Here is a 21079-nt window from a genome sequence, read left to right on the forward strand (position 1 = left end):
CTCAATTAAAGGAAGGTTCGTTAATTAGTTACCCTGCAGGGAGGCAAAGAGCAGAGTGTGTGGCTGTTCACTGGCCATTAGAGGCTCAGACGCTGCATTCAGAGAGGTGTCTGCCGCAGGAACTAGACGTGCCGTGTGCATACATGCACCTGAGTCTTACACGTATGGATTTTATACATACATGTGTGTACATATGCATGCACACATAAGTACACATAAGTAAATGGACAAAAAAAAATTTTAACATTTATTTTAGAGAGAGAGAGACAGAGTGCGAGCAGAGGGGAGGCAGAGAGAGAGGCAGACACAGAATCCGAAGCAGCTCCAGGCTCTCAGCTGTCAGCACAGAGCCCGATGTGAGGCTTGAACTCACGAACCATGAGATCATGACCTGAGCCAAATGTCAAGCGCTTGACCTACTGAGCCACCCACGTGCCCCCGGACAAAAATGTTTTAAATGTGTCCAGTCATGATAGAAAATTCTACATTGATCTATTACTGTTTTGCACATATCATTAGGTTAAGCTTAAATATTTCCCTGTTTCATTTTTTTTAATGAATTTATTTGAGAGAGAGACAGTGCACATGAGCGGGGGAGGGGCAGAGGGAGAGGGAAGAGAGAGAGGATCCCAAGCAGGACCCGCACTGTCAGCGCCAGAGCCCGATCTGGGGCTCCAGCTCACAAACTTTGACATCCTGACCTGAGCTCGAACCAAGAGGTGGAGGCTTAACCCGCTGAGCCAGCCAGGCGGCCCACATATTTCCCTACCTGAAAGGCTTTGGGAAGCCTCATGGGGCTGATTCTCCACCTAGCCTAGAGCCTTCCCCTGCTTTGCTAAGCTAATCTGTAAAGGCTGAGAAAGCTCCGTGGGAATTCCAGGATCGGGAAGGAGACCCTAAGGCCCTAATGATCAAGAGCCGTTGCCCCTGAAGATGGGTCTATAAGGAGTCCGTCCACTCTGGGTTTAACTCAAACGGAACGTGTGCTGTATTTTCAAAAAAAATCAGCGCGTGTCTCTGTTCCCCAGCTTAGCTGTGTTTCTGGAAGAGAAGGACCACCCTGTTATCTTTCACACAAGCCGACAGCGTGAGTTCAGAGAAGCTGCTCACACTTCTCTGAACACAGTCCCGTGATGGTCAGTTGGGAAATTCAAGAAGGACAATCCTGTAAAATGACACGTTCACGTCCTGAACATTTTCTTTCAACTTAAAACGTACAACTGTGTATTTATTCGTTGATCTTCTGATACAGGGCCGTGGCTTTCTCTTCAAGATGAGGTCTCAACTTAAATAAAGTTCTGGCTTTTAGAAAGCATGCCCATATTAATGGCCTGGTTTTTGCGTTAAGTGTCTTCTGAGCGAGCCAAGAACTTAGAAGATACTTGTGGAGACTGTGGTTTTAGACCTTTTGTAGATTAAGTTTTCTCCCACTCTGTAATTTCTCATTTCCACCTAATTTGGTGTCTCTTTAAAAAAAAACAAAACAAAACAACCCAACTCATTTTGATCACATCCTTCCAAACCATGGAGTTCAGTTTTTGAGGAAACATTAGCTCCGTTATTGGTTTGCATAAGATTTGAGTCTATTTTTATCTATAATAACAAGTGGCATAATTAGGTCCAGGAAGGAGCCCAGCTGCCCTGTTAAGGATACAGCTCATTTGCGGGCAGCAAAAGAGCACAGACCAATGAGAAAACAGCCACACTGGCCATGCACGGCCCACGCGCCGAGGACGTCAGCAGGTGTGCCTCACAGGTGACGGCCAGGTGGCAAGGCAGCCACTCCCAAACTTGACTGCACCTGAGAGTCACTTGGGGAACTTTGCAGTGAATGCCAGTGCCCACGGTGCACTCCAGGCCAGTTAGATTAGGAAGTCTCTGAGTGGGAGCCAGGCATCCATATTTTTTTTAGATGACTTCTCGGTGATTTTCCAAGGCAATTCTGATGTGCAGCAAAGTTTGAGAACCACTAAGTTAAGGGAAGGTGAGGTCAAACAGCTTCTACATACTTTACAGTTAGCTCTGGGTTTTCCTCTTAGATTTAGCATTAGTTTTCTAGGAGATGTTGGGCAATATTTTAACACCTGTGAGCTTCATTTTCATCATCTACGAAACCGAGCCAATTCTTGCCTTGCGGGATTGTTGGAGGAATTGAGTGGTAGGAGAGTCACTCAATGAATGTGGGTTAGGAGAGTGGCCCAGAAATGGGGCAAAGTTAGCAATACTTACCGTGTGGGGAGTAAGGCACAGAAGTATGTTGGTTTGGCCAAGCTCTAGACTTAACCTGTATGCAGGGAGAGTGTGAATAAAGGCTGGCTCAAGGCACACTGAGTCGTGGTCCTTTCCCCCTGCAGCTGTGACCCCAGAAATGTGACAAGCGGATGAGCAATCTGCTTCCTACCTGCTGGTGGCGTTCATTGACACAGAACTACTTTCTCGCCAGCCATCTGCAGTAATGTATATTCTTGCCAATAGCAGATGGCCCGTGCCTGCTCACCTCATAGCCTTCCAGATTCAGCACCACATGTGGATCCAGAATGCTGTGGCCATTGAACTTGGACAGAGCCCCTTTTCCATTGTCTGAACAAGACTTCCATTTTGAGTCATGCAGGTGTAATTATAGTTATTTTATAAGGTTCTTCCCTCAGCACAGCCTAAACTGTGCTTTTGTTCTCTGTGCTCTGTTTTACTACAGACACATTACGCATTTTATTCCATTACATCAAATGGACTGTTAGAGTCTGAAAGTCCACAAACTGGCCCGTCTTTAATCTATGGCACACGTGGAATATCTGAGCTGCTCCCGTCTATATAATTAGGTTGCAAAACAGACGAGAGTTTGCTTTAAAAATAACTATTTTCCTCGCCTGCTGCCGTGACCCAAACTTGCATGATACAAAATGGGATAAGAGGGAAGTTACAGAGTATATCTTCCCTTGCAAGGGTTTTTACTGGGGACAGTGGAAGGTAAAGAAAATGAAGCGTCCTTGATGTGAACGAGACTTGGCCACAGGCCTGCCAGAGTGCCTGACGCGGCTGACTTGAAATGCTGCACCCTCTGTAAACACTCATCACCTGTTTTTCTAAGTCTTCGATGTGGAAATTGCGGGCGAGGCACGGTAGAGGGCAGGTTGGGGTTAGGACCGTGGTTCCTACAGTGTCTTCATCCGAAAACACAAGCAGTGGCTCGCCCTCCTATATCCATGCTCTTGTGGGCTCTGCCTGCAGATATCTGGTCACCCAGAGACAGGCTATACGCCCGTCACATGTCCTCCAGGACCCAGACACGGCCCTGTCCCACCCCTGGGAGGTGGCCTGAGGGGCCAGAGTCTGCCACTGCCTGGGGAGGGAGGGTGAGGAAAAGGAGATGATTTGGAAACTGGGATGATCTGCGGAGGGAGAGTGGGATCAGGATAAATGGGAGCCTGGGGCGCCTGGGTGGCTCAGTCGGTTAAGCGTCCGACTTTCGCTTAGGTCGTGATCTCGTGGTTCGTGGGTTCGAGCCCCGCGTCGGGCTCTGTGCTGACTGCCAGCTCAGAGCCTGGAGCCTGTTTCAGTCTGTGACTCCCTCTCTCTGACCCTCCCCTGCTCACGCTGTCTCTCTCTCTCTCTCTCTCCTAGAAATAAATTAAAAAAAAAAAAAAAAAGGATAAATGGGAGCCTGTCACTCCTTGTGTCTTGGGTTGAGGCCAGCAGGATGCAGGATGCAGGGCACAGGTCTTGAAGGTGTGAATCCCAGCTGAACCGCTGACAGTATGATCACGGCCAGTTTCCTTTGTCAAAACCTAACAAAACCACTTTAATGAGCTACGCTTGAGATACGGTAACATGCACATCTGTGGTCAGTCCTGCCCTGTGTATACACCCAAGAAATCAGCAATACCGTAGGATAATGAGAATATCCCTCACCCTCAGAAGTTTCCTGGGGACCCTTTGGAATCACCCCATCCAGCTCCCCTCCCTCCCCCTCCCCCCACTCAGGCAACCACAGAGAGATTTCAGCTCTTACCCTTTGCCTTGCAGTTCCTAGAGCTTTATTGGCATGAAATCCTGTCTTACAGCCTGTGCACTCTTGGGTGGCGCCTTTCACGTAGCATCATTGTTCTGAAACTCAGTCACTTTGTCACATGTATCAGTAGTTCAGTTATTCTTTCTCTAAGTAATAGTCCATCGTCTGCATATTCCCCTGCTGATGGCCGTGTGTGCCAGCTCCACCGTGGACGTTCTCGTGCAGAAATTGTGTAGATACTCACGCCCTTGTCTCGTAGGGAAATCCCTAGAACAGAATGGCTGGACCATACGGTAGATCCCTACCAGCTCCCCCACCGCCTCCCCCACACTTAGGGTGGTCAGTCCTTTTAATTGTAGCCTATTTATATAAAGGCATACAGTAGTACCTCACTGGTTTTAATCAGTCTTTCACTAATGACCAGTGGTGGTTAGCATGTTTTTACGGGCTCTCATGGCACCCGTATATCTTCTTTGATGAAATGTCTTGTGCCCGCTTTGAAATCGTTTTTGTCTTATAATTAAGTTTTGAGAGTATTTAGTATAATCTGGATACAAGGCTTTTGTCAGATGATATGTTTTGCAAATATCTTCTCCCAGTCTGTGGCTTACTTTTCCATTTTCTTGGCCATGTGTTTGCAAGAGCAGAAATAGTCCATTTTGGTGAGGTCCAGCTGAGCAGTGTGTTCTCCTAACCCAAGGACAGGAAGGTTTCATATTATGCTTTCTTCTAGAAGTTTTATCATTTTAGGTTTTGTAGTTAGGTCTTGGATTCATGCTTTTCATAAAATTGTACAATGTATGGATTAAAGGGTTTTTTGCAAATATATGCATGTGTGCATGTGTGTACTCATAGAAAGCAATATCTTCATTTTGATAAAAATGTTTCTGAAAAACCGGCTAACATCATCCTGGTAATGGTAAAGGACATGCGTGTATATATGTGTGTGTGTATATATATATATATATATATATATATATAATTTATATATTTATATATAACTTGAACATTCTAACATATATGTTAGAACAAGAACAGTTTTTAAATTAACATGTCATCAGTCTTTATTTTATGAAACAGTGANTCTCTCAAACATTAAAAAGAATTTAAGAAGTGAGAGTGGACATTCTTGTCTTGTTCCTGATCTTAGAAGGCATTTGTTCTTTTACCATTAAGTATGATGTTAGTAGATTTTTTCAGAAACTCTTTATCTCACTAAGGATATTGCCTTCTATTTATGCTTTGCTAAGAATTGTTTCCAGGAATTGATGTTGAATTTTGTTAAATATTTTTCCCGCATCTACTGAGTGAATCATGTAGTTTTTTTTAGCTTGTTAATATGGTACTATGTGTGTGTGTGTGTGTGTGTGTGTGTGTGTGTATAGAAAGAGAGAGAGAGAATATTATATATATTATATAGCATAATAGGACATATATATGTATATATATGTGTGTGTATATATATGTTTCCAGTACCATTTGTTATAAAAACCGCTTTTTCCCTACTAAATTTCCTTTGTTAAAAATTATTTGTCCATATTTGTGTGGATCTGGTTTTGAACTCTCTATATACTGTTCAACTTATCTATTCATCTATCTTTATACCAATACCACCCTGTCTTTATTTATGGTGACTTTATAATAAGTCTTGAAATCAGATACTGCACTATTAGCCTTCCAATTTTGTATTTATTCTTAAAAATTGTTTTGCCTAGGGGGCCTGGGTGGCTCAGTCGGTTAAGCCTCTGACTTCAGCTCAGGTCGTGACTTCACGGTTCATGGGTTCAAACCCCAGCACGTTGGGCTCTGTGCTGACAGCTCAGAGCCTGGAGCCTGCTTCCAATTCTGTGTCTCCTTTGCCCCTCCCCCACTCACATTCTGTCTCTCTCTCTCCCTCTCTCTCTCTCAAAAACAAATAAACATTTAAAAAAAGTTGTTTGGCTATTCTAGGCCCTTTGCCTCTGCATATAAATTTTATTTTTTTTTAATGTTTTTTATTTATTTCAGAGAGAGACACACACACACACACACACACACACACACACATACACACACAGTGTGAGCAGGGGAGGGTCAGAGAGAGAGGGAGACACAGAATCTGAAGCAGGCTCCCGGCTCTGAGCTGTCAGCACAGAGCCTGACGTGGGGCTTGAACCCACGAACCGTGAGATCATGACCTGAGCCAAAGTCGGACGCTCAACTGACAGAGCCACCCAGGCGGCCCTCTCCGTATAAATTTTAGAGTCAGCTCCTTAATTGACTTTGTAGATCACCTTGTACCAAAAAAGCCTGTTGGGATTTTGATTGGGATCACACTGAATCTATACATCTGTTTCTGGAGATTAACATCTTAACAATACTGAGTCTTCTGATTCATGAACACAGGTCCTTAGGTCTTCATTCATTACTCTCTGCAGTGTTCGTGGTTTTCAGTGTACAGATCTTTCCTTTGTCCGTTTTATGCATGAGTATGTCATACTTTTACCCCATCGTAAATGGGATTTTACAGTTTCAATCTCTAGTTGCCTATATAGAAACACGGTCGATTTTTGTCTGTTGATCTTGTATTCTGCAGCTTTGCTAAGAAACTCTATTAGTTCTAGTTGTTTTCTGTGGATTCTCTTAGATCATCTGCAGATAATCATGTAATCTGCAAAGGAAGACGATCTGACTTCTTGCTTTCCAGTCTGGACATCTCCTCTGTTTTCTTGACTTTACTGGCTACAACCCTCAGCACAACACTGAATAGAAATGGTGAGAGCAGATGGGCACCTGGGTAGCTCAGTCGGTTGAGCATCTGACTTCGGGTCAGGTCATGATCTTGCAGTCTGTGAGTTCGAGCCTCACATCAGGCTCTGTGCTGGCAGCTCAGAGCCTGGAGCCTGCTTTGGATTCTGTGTCTCCCTCTTTCTCTACATCTCCCCTGCTCAGACTCTTGCTCTCTCTCTCAAACATTAAAAACATTTTTTAAGAAGTGGTGAGAATGGACATTCTTGTCTTGTTCCTGATCTTAGAAAGCATTTGATCTTTTACCATTAAGTATGATGTTAGCAGTAGATTTTTTCAGAAACTCTTTATCACGCTAAAGATACTGCCTTCTATTTATAATTTGCTAAGAATTGTTATCAGGAATGGAGGTTGCATTTTGTTAAATATTTTTCCTGCATCTACTGAGTGAATCATACAGTTATTTATTTGTTAATATGGTGAATTCTATGGATCGATTAAAACTGTTTTGTTAACCAACCTTGCATTTCTGGGATAAATCCCACTTAGGGTAAAAAAAAAAATACTTCATATATGTTTATAGATACAATTTCTTAATGTAGTTCTCTAATTTGTTCAGAAATTTTGTGTCCATGTTCATGAAAGGTATTGGTCTTTAGTTTTCTGTTCTTGTAATTTCTTTGTCTGTTTTGGTATCAGGGTAATCCTCGCCTCATAGAATAAATTGGAAATATTCCCTCCTGTTTAATTTTCAGGAAGAATTTGTGTGGAATTGACATAGCCTTTTCTATTCGTCTACTTTATCATCTCTTCAGTGTTTGCTTAGATTCACCAGTGCAGCCATTTGACCTGGAATTTTCCCTGTGAAAGTTGTTAACCACAGATCCTATTTCTTTAATGGACACAGATCTGTCAACTATTATTTCTTGAATGAGCTTCGGTACTTTCTATCATTCAAGACATTTGCCTCTTCTTTCAAGTTGTCTAATTGACTGATGTGACGTTTCCTGATTATCTTTTTGATATCTGTAGAAATTGTAGCAAGACCACATCTCCCATTCTCGACATTAGGAATTTGTGCCTTTCTCTCGGCCTTTCCTATCCATCATTCTAGAGATTTATTGAGGCTTTTGGCTTTGTGGATTTTCTCTATTGTTTCTTCTTTTCTCTTCCATGGATTTCTGCTTTTGTGTTCATTCTTTCCTTTCTGCTATTTGTTATTGAATTTGCTCATTTTTTTCTTATTGCTTAAAGTGGAAGCGGAGATCATTGATGTGAGACTCTGTTGTCTTCTAATCTAGGCATCTAATACTATAAGTTTCCTCCTCTGTCCTTCTTCAGGGATCCCACAAATCTGGAGATGCTGTGTTTCATTTTCATTCACTTAAAAATGCTTTTTAATTTCTGTTTTGAGTTTTTCTTTGACCATAGGTTATTTGGAGCTGTATCCAAATATTTGGAGTTTCAAAATATTTGGGAATTTTCCAGATAATCTTTCTGTATGGATATCTAATTTAATGCCATTGTGTCAGAGAACATACTTTGACGTGAATCCTTTAAAATTTTAGACTTGGCTTATGGACCAGAATATGGTCTATCTCAGGAAATGTTTTGTGTGTATTTCAAAAGAATATGTATTCTGCTGTTGTTGGGTTGAATGTTCAATAAGTGTCAAGAACAACAAGCTGGTTGGCAGTGTTCTTCAAGTCTTCTTTGTCCTGACCAGTTTTCTGTCTATTCGTTGTATCGGTTATTGAGAAGGGGTTATTTGAAACCTACAGCTATACTTATGGGCTCACTTATTCTTATAGTTCTATCAGATTTTGCTTCATGCATTTGAACTTCTGTTATTAAATGCATAAGTATTTTTGATTGTTAGAACCTCTTGCGGAATCCTCTTTATGAAATGTAACTGTTTGCTTCTATTCACATCTTTTGTCTTAAGTTTCTTTCATTTAACATTGATATAACCACTTGAGCTCTCTCACGGCCACTGTTTGTGTGGCATATAGCCTTTCCCACTTACAGTTTTAATGGATTTTTTTCTTTATATTTGAAGTGCATTTCTCATAGGCGGCATATAGTTAGGCTTGCTTTTTTATCCAGTCTGACATTTTCTACCTTTCAAATCAGACTATTCACACTGTTTACACTTAATGTGATTATTGGCATGGTTTAGTCCAAATTATTATTTTTCTATAGGTTTTCTATTCAACTTGTCTGTTCTTTGTTTTCCTTTACTAATTTTTTTATCTGCCTTTTTTGGACTTATGGAGTATTTTTAATAATTTTACTTTGTATCCTCTGTTGGCTTATTAGCTATAGTTATTCACTATTTACTGATTGCTCTAGGGTTGAAGGTATACACCTTTAAGTGATTAGAGTCTTCTTTCACGTGATCTTCTAGCACTTCCTGTGTGGAATAGGAACCCTGCAATAGGGCACTCGTCTGTTTCTTCACTTCTAAACTCTGTGTGATTGTCAAACTTTTAAATTTTGCACATGTTCTAACCCACACATTACACTGTCATTTTTGCTTTAGCAGGTTGATTATCTTTCAAAGAGATTTAAGTAAGGAAAAATGCATATTTATTGGTGAAGTTATCATTTCCACGGCTCATTTTGTGGGTTTGCTTTTGGTAAATTCTTTTTTTTTTTTTTTTTAAGAGAGAGAGAGCAAGCACATGCGTGAGCAGAGGAGGACAGAAGGAAAGGGGAGAGTGGATCTCAGGCAGGCTCCATGCTCAGTGCGGACCCCAATGTGGGGCTCGATCCCACAACCATGAGATCACGACCTTAGCCAAAATCAAAAGTCGGACCCCCACCGACTGAGCCACCCAGGCACCGCCCCTCTTTCAGCTTTTTGAAGTCTGAAAAAGCCTTTATTTCCCTTTGTCTTAGCGTGAGACTTTTGTTGGACATATAATTCTAGGGTGACAGTGTCTAGCACTTTAGAAAGGTCACTGCACAGCCTCACCTGTATGGTTTCTGACAGGAAATGCTATCATCCTTGTCTTCGGTCCTTTATATACAACCAGCTTTCCTCCCGTGGCTGTTTTTTAAGATTTTTCTCCTTATCAGCAGTTTTAGGCAGTTTGGTTAGGATGCACCTCTGTGTAGTCTTCTTCATGTATCTTGTGATTGGGGCTCATGGACCTTCTTGGATCTGTGGGTTTATAGTTTTCTCAAACTTGGGAAGTTTTGGCCGCTATTTCTTCTATTTTTTTTTTTTTTAAATNACCGACTAAGCCACCCAGGCGCCCCTTGGCCGCTATTTCTTAAAATATTTTATCTGTATCCTCCCCCCGCCTTGTGTCTTCTCCTTCCGAGACTCCAATTATACACCTGTTAGAACACTTGAAACTGTCCCACAGCTCTTTTTTCTAAGTTTCTGTTTTTATCTTTACATTTTCTCTCTGTGTTTCATTTTAGAGAGTTTCAATTACTCAGTCTTCAAATGTATAAGTCTTTCCTTCTGTAATGTCTACCCTGCTGTTGATTCAGTGTATTTTTCAACTCACACATTGTAGTTTTCAGCTCCACATAGATGCAGTTTATGTCTTAATGTATCCCATGTCACTACTTTTCAAATATGTGAAATCCTGCCATAACTGTTTTTAATGTCCTTCACTGTCAATTCTATTATCTCTACCAGTCGATTCTTCTTGGTTTCAATTATCTCTTCATTATGAGTCTCATTTCCTTGCTTCTTTGCATGCCTGCTTATTTTTGATAGATGCTGGACACTCTGCATTTTGTAAATCTCCTGAAGCATTGTTTTGGGATATAGTTATTTGTAAACAGTTTGACCTTTTCTGGTCTTGCTTCTAAGATTTGGTAGCTGGGGCCTGGTCAGTGCTACTTTAGGGCTAAGCGTTCCCCACTTGTGAGACTCTCCTGGGTCCCCTACCTGGGGCCCTGTGAACACTGAGGTTTCTAGTCTGGCTCTTGGGAACAGGCACTATTTCTGGCCTCATGTGAGTGCCGTGCACTGTTACCTCGAATCTTTTCAGGTGGCTAGCTCCCCAGCCACGGGGTTCCCTCACATGCCTGTGCTGACCAGTACTCAGGTCAGTATTTGAAGGGGCCTCTGCAGACCCTAAGTTCCCTTCTCTCTGTACTCTGTCCTGCCAGCTCTTGCTGTGTTGGTCTCCCTGGACTCTCTGCTCTTTCTCCTTGATGCAGGTAGTCTACCACATTCCTCCCCATCCCTGTGGCACATCCCGGAAACTCTCTCTCAAGGCAGTAAGCTGAGACACAGGTAGTGCTGCCTTCTATGTTCCCCACCGCCCAGGGTAACTGGCCTTGACAGTCCAATGTCTGGTGTCTTACAAATAGTTGCGTTATACATTTTGTTTGCTCTTAGGTAAGACAATCCATCTGGTCCCTGTTATTTCATCTCTGCCGGAAGCAATGAGCAAGCTGATTAACTTCTTAACTTCTGTTTTCTCACCTATATATATTTTTTAAGTTTATTTATTTTGAGAGAGAGCAAGTGAGTGAGCGAGCATGCGCAGGGTAGGAACAGAGACAGAAGAAGAGAGAATTCTAGGCAGGCTCCACACTGACACAGCGCAGAGGCTGACATGGGGCTCAAATTCATGAACCCATGAGATCATGACCTGAGCCGAAATCAAGAGTCAGACGCTTAATGGATGGAGCCACCCAGGCACCCCTTCCTCATCTATATTTTAAAAAGGACAAGAGTCATTAGCTTATGGTTTTGCTGTGGAAATTGAATGAGACTGATGTTTATACAGCTCTCAGCACTTGGCAGATACTCGGCAAATACTTGGGTCTTTCCCTGTCTCTGCACCTGGCTGTTACTTCTTCCTGATTTTACCCTGGATTATCAACCTGATTCCTGGCTGAGGTTTAGGTCAGAGTCTCTATGCTGATCAGCCAAAGCACATGATCACTCCTGGACTATTCGATTCAACTCAGTCAGTTTCAGAGCTCTTCTAGCCAGAGGACATGTAGGTGAAACCTTATTGTCCTCTTACTGGACATTCACCTTCTCTGAAATCTCCAATTCAACATTCCAGAATGATTCATTTCTTAGAGGAGGGATGTCAGTGGGTTTTAGGTCAGTGATGTGCAGCGCACAGAATTTAAGGAGGACCATGCTGTTTGCAACCTAGCATGATTTTGTTGGGGTCTCCTACTAAGTCGTATGTTAACCTTTTACTTCCCCTTTTATTTTTCCCTCCGAGTTCCCAAGGAGCTCCAGTGCTTACCAGACAAGTGTTTGCCGGGACCTAACCACTTCTCTCTTCTCTTGTCTTATGTCAGTGTCTGGAGGCCGCAGCCGCCTGCACCTCATTGATCTCGGCAGCTGTGTGAAAGCTCTTAGCAAGAATCGGGAAGGAGGCTCAGGGCTGTGCCTCTCACTGTCTGCTTTGGGCAATGTCATCCTGGCTCTTGTCAACGGCAGCAAACACATCCCTTACAAGTAAGTGACCTTCTGCTGGCTGAACGGAATGGGGTGAACATGGAGCCAGGGCTGGGTGTGGGACCCTTGGTCCAGTGACCTCCCTGGAGAGGCACGTGACAGCCTGACCGTCTGGATGGACCACTTTACAGCTCAGTGCCCAAACCAGCCTTCGCTAATGAGCACGTATCACATGATCTTCCAAGTTCAGAAGCTGTGAAAATACTTAAATTACTCCAGTGCTGACTCTCAAGTCAGATAATTGGGAACTATCTCAGTTGGGGTGCCCTGTCACACTCACCATTGCTAGATGATGGTCACCATCACACAGGTGCCTCATAGTGATGAGAGCAAAGGGCAGAAGGTTGAACCACCCTTCCCTTAGAATAGGGCTGTCATATCTAACAGATAAAAATACAGGATACCCAGGAAATTTTGCATTTCAGATAAACAACAAATAATTGTTTAGTGTAAGTGTGCCCTCCGGTATTGCTTGGACCTTTGAAAACCCATATATTATCTGCCTAAAGCTTGGGGAGTTCCCACCCACCTCTCCTGCAAATGTTTACTCTGCTTCCAAGATCCTTCCCCTCTTCCCATTATGCTCCGTGAGGAGGAAATTAGAGCCACTCCTAAGTCTGGAATAGCCAAAGACCGGCCATGTCCCCTGTGCCCATGAGTGACCCAGGCCTGGAGCCACCGGTCTCTACTATCACCCAACTCAGCTTTGCCCTTGGACAGCATGGTGATGGTGTTGGGTGCTCTCTGCCCATTTGGGCCCCTGCCAGAGTCTGGTTGCTCCTCCACTATCATCTGAACCTTCACTCACCATAGACTGACAGTTCTAACTGCATGTCCTGTCTGCATCACAAGGATATGAGCCTCAGAATGGTATGCGTGTGAAAGTTTTATGTAAAATCGAGAACGTGGTGGCCAATAATTAATGACAATCATCTGGTTGAGCCTACCTGCATCTACTTAATGGGAATAACGCTTACAGAGTTGCCATGAGGATTAAGCAAATGTATGTGAATCTTTTTTTTTTAATCTGTAAAATCATGCACAGTGTAAGTCACTGTTGTGTGGGAGGAAAAAGATAAGTCGGGCTGGGGCATTTATTCGACAATGAGTGAGACTAGGGACGAATCCTTGTATCTTCCTTCTTCTCTGCCCTAAAGTGATGTCGGCACCTGGTGGACCATGTGTAGACTGACTTTAGGAGTTAAAGTAGCAGGTATAATCCAATCTGTCTCAACTCCTGAAAGTTGGAAATCTAGTTGGATAAAGCCAGACATGGTTTTCGCAGCCCTTGTGAGGATACTTTTCCATAAGGAAAAATTTCAAGTTGAAGGTTTATGAAGTTTTATTTGGTATCATTTCTGCAGTTGAATAAACTCAACAGGAAAAGAAAGAAGGGGGGCGCCTGGGTGGCTCAGTCGGGCAAGTGTTCGACTTCGGCTTAGGTCATGATCTCACGGTTCTTGAGTTTGAGCCCTGGGTCAGGCTCTGTGCTGCCTGGAGCCTACTTTGGTTTCTGTGTCTTCTTTGCTCTCTGCCCCTCCCCCACTCGTGCTCACGTGCGCGCTCTCTCTCTCTACCCCCCTCTCTCTCTTTCTCATAAATCAATAAATATTTTAAAAAAGAAAGAAGGAACGAAGGAAGGAAGAGATGGAAGAGGGAAGAGAAAAGGGTAAAAAAGAAAGGTCTCAGTTGCCTTCCCTGTCCACACAAAGGGAACCATGTCTATTGGAGTGGTAATAAGATCATGATGTAAATAAAATCCAACATACCATCTTATGAGGTCACTGAGTACATGTTTTACTTCTGTATCTCTCACATTGTTTCTGTGGAGTGATATGCTTTCAGGATTTCAGTAAATATTTGTTGAACCAGTGACGGGGGGGGTTGGGTGAATGTAAGCATGCGAAATTGCTTTTACCTCAGATAAAGTAACTTCCCTTTGTTAAAAGTCAATTTTATTGTAAACAACTAGGGAAACATCAAGAATTGTGTCTATTAGTCGTTCAAGGGCACTTGTTCAATTAAATGTGAGGTGACGTCGGGCAGTCTCCACCACCAGCCTCCTGCCCCCACGCCTCTTCCCTGCAGGCGTGCGTCTGCTTCAGTTCTAGTTTTCTTCTCTCGATGCTAGCTGTGTGGGAGTGGTGATTAAGTTGTGTGGGTGTCTGAAGTAAGCACAGACTTAACATAGATTCAGTGTCTGCCCGAAATCTACAGTGGTCCCACCCTGGGGACCGTCTTGGAGATGGAGCGCTGGGAAGCACGGTGGCCAAGCCGTCAGGCCAGCTCCGTCCTTCCTCAAACCCTCACCTGGCAGTGACTTGTCCCACCCGGTCCCAGCGCCTCCCAACTCCTCAGTGCCCATCTTTGCGTCATAGCCTAAAAAGACCCTTGCTGTAAGAGCACCGCTATCTCAGCCACAGCACATTTGCAGTAAATGGCATCCGTAAATCACATTTGCAAAGCGATTCGTCAACTAGAAACTCTCTTTTGGCAAGGTCCAGGAGAAGAAAGCGAAGATTTCCTCAGATCACCCAGCCGGTGCAGGGGCAGACCGCGTCACTTTTTAGGGCCCGGAGGCCTTGGTGGTTCTGAGCCCACATCGTCTGTCCATCCATCCGTCCCCCCCCACCCCCAGTCTCATCAGGCTCTGTAATATATTAGCTGCTTTTGCTCCGCACGACATGGGGTGCTGAGCGCAGCGGGAGGGCCCAGATTTCCTTTATCAATTCAGTCGAGGCTCTAAAGCCACATCATGCAGCATTTTGTTAGCATACTAAACACCTTTCAGGCATCAGCCTCATCTTTGCGGGAGAAGGAGGGGAGGTTTCCTGCCCTTCCGGGGGGTTTCTCTGTTTCTCACTCACTCACAGCAAAAACCAGAAACCTGACCTCCACATTCGGTACCCTCCCCCACCCCTGCAACACAGGCACAAAAACCCACTACCTCGTCATTTGTCACCCTAGACAACTCCACGCTTGGAACCGGCATTACTCGTGTTTGCTTCTGGGAAATTAACCGGAATGTGCACAGAGGGGATATAGCCTGTCCTCATTTGTCGTCATCCCTGTATCAGGCGATTTGTCATGTGAGCCAGCGAGGATGTGAGTTTGGGTTCATTATCCATCCCAGGCACTCCCGGGGGCACCTTAGGTGTGCCCTGAATGGTTTTGACTTTGCAAATGATCTCGCCTTTGTAGATGTCAGAACGGCGCAGAATGGGTTCCCAGCCTCTGCCGTTAACATGGCACAGGCTTGCTGGCCACCCCAAGGCTATAAATCAACCCTAGATGGTGACACCATTCAGAAAAGCACATGGGGAAGGTAGGAAAATGGCGAGCGGCTCCAGCACCCTGTCCAGCTCTGCACTAGTGGGCTGCGCAGGCGACTCACTCCCTCACTTTGGGGGACCTCTTGTCTGGGGAAATCTGTTGTAGTCCGAGCATTTTGACAATTCATTTGCAAATTTTCTTCCAAGGCTCATTACAGCTGCTGGCTATTTCTCACCATATCTTGGACACCAAGGTGATAGGGGTCTTCCCATTTGGTGGATGAGAAAAAGGAGGCGGAGGTATTGCAATCAGTTCCCCTGCCAAAACCCAGTATTGCAGACGCATACTTCTGGATGTGGCCCCCAGAAGGGCAACCACACGGATCTGTTGGTGTGAACTTGGCTTTGGCTAAAGTGCTATTATGTCCCAGCTGATCTGTAGGACCACAGTCTTTCCAGAGACTTGGAAATTCTTTTTATTTTTAATCTTTTTAATGTTTGTTTATTTTTGAGGGCGAGAGAGAGAGAGAGAGACAGAGCACGAGTGGGGGAGGGGCAGAGAGAGAAGGAGACACTGAAGCCGAAGCAGCTCTAGGCTCTGAGCTATCAGCACACAGACCAACACAGGGCTTAAACTCATGAACCGTGAGATCACAGCCTGAGCTGAAGTCAGATGCTTAACCAACTGAGCCACCCAGGCACCCCAAGACTTGGAAATTCTAACCGCCACCCGGTCTCTCAAAATAGAATTTTTGGTCCCTTTTCGACGCTGTCCTGTGAGGGATACAAACCCTTAGGAAGCTTACCCTCCTCCACATGGTCCCGCCTCAAGCCCTGAAGCATCTACCTTCATTCTCAACTGTTGCTCCATTTGGAGAAACAATTATTTAATAGTCCAAATGTCTATTTGTGTCTTTGCCAACAATATGCTTGTACTGTGCCTGGAGGCACCAGCTATTTTATAATGTCTTGGTTTCCATTTACTATAAGAGGTCATGGAACATTCTTCCGTGACTCTTGTGTGCCCACGACTCTCTTCCGAGTCCACTAGAGGCCTGGCTCTGCATTACAATCCCAGGGAAGAAGTGATGCTCGATACCTTGCTTCAGCGGGTTTGGTCCGTGGTTCAGGCCAAGACTTTCTCCTGGTTTATCCGCGTCATTCACTGACGTGTCTGGGGCTCAGGATCACTGAGCCTCCCCTTCTCTGTGGTGAAGCTGCTGAGAGATGCAGGGGGAGCCTGAGGCAGGTGTTATCATGACCTTCAGACCGCAAGCCGACACCCCCATAGGGCTGTCCGCTCCACAAAAGCAATAAGGAGCCTACCATCAGAGTCTGGGATGGGAGCACTTTTCCTCCTAAGGCCCCAGTGAGGTCAGGAACCAAGGTCACGACTAAGAAGGTGCCAGCTTTGGAGCAGTTCATTTAAACCAGCGAGCAGCCCTAAAAGCTCAAATTCAAGTCCATGACTTGTGGAGAAATGACATTTCATAAACAGAGGCAGCTTTGCCAAAACGTCCACACCTCTTTGCTGAACCTCATGAGGCCTTTCCAGGACGTGCATGCTTTGAGAGAGATTTCCTCTGAGTAACCATTGAGAGGGTCTCTACTTGCCCCAAACTGGAGACCCTCTCATCCGGGAGAGGGACTATGGATTGAGTCCCACATTGTACTGATCGTACTGATGTACAATATTATTTCCCCTGGTTGACCCAGGAGATGATGAAAGGTTTGTTTTCATGGATCTTATTTATGCCTAATATGCAACCAAATAGATATTTTCCAGGAAAAATGCAAAGAAATAACAATGACCCACATTTACTGAAAATCGCACGTGATAGAAATGCTGTAAGAATCTGCGTGCAGGCGCATGTGTGAGATATGAGAGACACGCATATTTAGCAACCTTTAAAAGTACATTAATGCTGTATTATCTCCTCCTGATTTACAGGGAGAACATCAATTTAGAACTATTTGCACAAACTCCAGGTACTGGTTTATAGCATCCCCTGTTTAGAAATAAAATAACTGAAGTCTCAGGTTGCCAGGCAACCACAGCAATGATAATTCTTAGTATTGCTGCTTCAAAAATACTCATTTTTATACATTTTAATGACTGCTAGGATGCAGAGAAAGTGAGTTCAGAAAATCACCGGGATGTCGAGGTGCCCCCCACCTCCTTTTATGAGATTTTAGCCCTTGTTTCTTTTTTCTTCCTCCTTGCTCCATCTACGTCCCTGGCCAGTGGTGTCTTCATATTTAATTATGAGCATCTCCAGAGATTGATACCCTCTTCTTAAGAGTTTAGGCAGCAGCCACCAGTAAATGAGGTTAGTAACCGCCAGGGTTTTCCAGAACCGCACAAGTCATTCAGGGAGAAATGAGGTTGTCTGGGAGTCGGGGTCACGAGCCCCGGGTTCAAGCATGGGTCCTTTCTCCCCTGGTCAGACACACGAACTCTACATGTCCTCCTTCTCATTCTCCAGAGGGCCACTGGAGAGGAGCCTCACGGATCTAGGTCCCTGACTCAGTCACCATTTCTTGGCAGCAAAGCCACAGGCTGCTTTTTCTTTGTCAACCATGGCTCGTGCCCACGGGATAATGGGCCATGTGGTTGGAGGACTGGGTAGAAATTAGGAGATGCTTTCATTTCCCTCTTGGCTTCTCAAGAAGTTTCCTTCCTTTCGGTTCAGTCTCAGATTACTAATGAAACTCTCTTCCCTCCAGATTCTGAGCCAACTGGCAAATATGTACAAGAATATGATCGGGAGTCAAAACCCTCTATGCTTAATCCTAGTATAGGGCAGGGGAGTCTTCTGTCCCTCCACGAGCCAGACACCTGGACTCACAAATGGGCAGAATCAGGTTGGCAGGTGGTCACTTACCCCAACAGCCACGTGGCTCAATTGCAGGAGGGAAGGTGTGCCTTGCAGAGAGGGAGTCAGACGGACAGACAGAGAGCATTAGGGCTGTTCCTGCCCAGGGTCACATTTACCAGACTCACCAGCCAGACCCTTTTCCTGCCATGGGAAGACGTGAATAAGAGAGCAGAAAGAAAGGTGGGAACATTTTTCTCGATCTCACCGAGGGGACAGAGGTTCCTAATTTGTGGACTTGCTGGGTCCTAGGGAGAAGAAGAAAATCATTTCCAATACTTGTTTTCTGGTTTCCCAGCAATGTTCCAGGTAGCTGGCACACACTCCCATGAGCTCTGAGTGAGGCTCATTTCACAGTGTGAACATAATGGTAATAGTTCACAGTCATTGTCTTACTGTACATCAGGAACCATTGCAAAGGCTTAAGAGGCATTTAATTCTGCCGACAGCCTATGACATGGATGCTATTGTGGTCACACTCCTATTACAGATGGAGAAACTGAGACCAGAGGAGTACGTTAACTTGTCCCTGTTTACATGGCTGGTAGGTGACAGACTGCTTCACTGGCCCCTGGTGAGGCCCCACTTCCTAACACAGTGTCCACAGTTCTGTGGTGCTCTGTCGGGAGCTGCTGGAATCACAGAGGAGGTCAGACAGCGGATCTGTTGCAGAGTCAGGCGTGTGTTGTCTGTGGGAAGTAAGGACATAATTCCGTGGGCTGGGACGGCTGTGAGGGCAGGGTCAGTCTCCAGGACCTCCACTTTGCTGGGATGGCTAAGCCGGGGCTGGCTGACTCTGGGAGAGCCGTGGAGGTAGGGAAAGGGGATTAGGGAGTGTAGAGAAGAGAAGGCAACCCAGTCCACTGAACCAAAACCAGAACTACCCGATTAGATCATTGGAATGAACTCAGAATTTATGCGCAGGACCCGAGCCGGAAAGTTGGAGAGCAGGGCTCAGCTCGACCTCAGATGGCTCTCGGTGGAACCCAGTGGTCTAAATCCTGAATTCTGGGCTGCACTAACAGATGCTCTCTGCAAAATCTCATAAGATGGTTTCCTTTCTTAATTTCTTCAGTCTTGCTCATGTGAGAGCCTGGCAGTCGATGGAGCCTTTCCACATGCTCATTAATGGGAAGAGCTGCTCTGTGATGCTCTCTTAGGCTGTAGGACCCTCAGGACCCCCACGCAGCCCTCCTGGCTCACTGGGTGGGCGTCCAGCATGAGAAGAATGACCGTGTCCCATGCTGGGGGTGTCCTGCTGACAAGACAGAGTTTCTGGCCCTCTCTAGTTTCTAGGACGTGGTTGGCAGTTTCCAGGAGGTGTGTTGAGACGTTTCCGAGTCAAAAGACTCCTGTCAGAATAGGAGAGATTATCACCCAGCCTGTGTCTTCAGGTTTTGCCGGGGACAAGAAAGGCAAGGAAGGGGTAGGCTGGAGGTGAGAATGACGTGAGCTGTCAGGGCACGAGATAATGAGCTTCCGCGAACACCAGGCTGATAATAACAGCTTTGGGGGTTTCCACAGTTGGCAGCTATCAGCCAGAATTTGTGAAGTTTCTCCAGGCTCAGCTCCCAAGGAAATATGCAGTCAAATACTTGTGGTTTCTAAGAGATGGCCTGCCACACGAGCTGGGGAGCCGATGCAGAGCTGAGACAGGGGAGCCCCTGGTGCGGGTCCTCTTCACCTGCTCCCCTGCCCTCCGGCCCCTCCTCCACCTCTGGCGGCCACCCATCTGTTCTCTGTACCCGAGTTCAGGTTTTTAAATTCCATGTAAACTAAGATCCTAAAGTATTTGCCTTTCTCTGTCTGGCTTCTTTCACTTAGTGTAATGCCCTCAAGGCACATCCCTGTTGTCACCGGTGACAGGATATAACTTTTTAATGGCTGGATAATATTCCACTGTATGTATACGTGTGCATGTGTGTGTGGTTTTCATTCATCCATGGATGGACACTGGGCAATGACCTTTTGTCAATATGGAAAGCTCATGAGTTTATTCAACAAGACTCTGGGTGCCTGATATACAGATAGGGTTGCTGCCTGATACAGACATTTAATTTAAGAGGATCCAGCCCTGTGTGAAGACACAAAGAGAAAAGAATTGCCTTAAGGAAGTGAATGGCTCAGGGCGCCTGGGTGGCTCAGTCGGCTAAGCGTCCAGCTTCAGCTCAGGTCCTGATCTCNTCTACAACTTTCCTCTGGGTCCATGGAGTCTGAGGGAGTGTGGAGTTGGGTCAGATGCTTCTGTGCCCTCAATTGTATCTGTGTATCCCAGTCACCAGGATGTGAGTCAGGTATATAAAGATACAGACCTTTCGTATAATATAACCTTTAAATATAAGGCAAGAACTTTTGGTGCTCAGCTAGAGACCATGATGTGTTCCCACACTGCAGCAAAACTTGACCGTATTGGATTTCATGAGAGAAGGGTTTTTTTCCCCAGAGATTTTCAAGACTAAGGCTGATGAACTTTCAGCGTACACTTTCGATCCCAAGTGGTCCATAGAGTTTAATTCCCTTAATCATGGAGCTCAGTGCTCTTTTGATCAGCAAGGTGGATTCTGACCTAGAGAACCTGGCTTAAGGTTTTCAGGGACTGATGTTATTATAAGTCGGATAGAGGCTACCAAGCATAGAGGAAAGAATTTGAGGAATACATAGCAGAATATCTGGAAGTTCTTTTATCCATTTGGTCATTCACTCCATTCATTCAAAAATATTTGTTGGATCCCTACAATGTGCA

At 44.9% G+C, this 21079-nt stretch overlaps 1 protein-coding gene across 1 annotated transcript in view; it reads left to right on the forward strand.

The window, feature by feature from the left end:
* KIF26B (kinesin family member 26B) overlaps positions 1–21079 on the forward strand; it is a gene marked incomplete at its 3' end in the record, with an annotated part of 79929 nt that overhangs the window by 23463 nt on the left and 35387 nt on the right. Inside the window, exon 9 of the mRNA XM_077779912.1 lies at positions 12029–12188. Coding sequence (XP_077636038.1) covers positions 12029–12188 — 160 coding nt within the window. The remainder of the gene's footprint in view (positions 1–12028; positions 12189–21079) is intronic.

Source organism: Crocuta crocuta, unplaced genomic scaffold, assembly GCF_008692635.1.
Source record: "Crocuta crocuta isolate KB4526 unplaced genomic scaffold, BGI_CrCroc_1.0 scaffold322, whole genome shotgun sequence".
Classification (NCBI taxonomy): domain Eukaryota; kingdom Metazoa; phylum Chordata; class Mammalia; order Carnivora; family Hyaenidae; genus Crocuta; species Crocuta crocuta.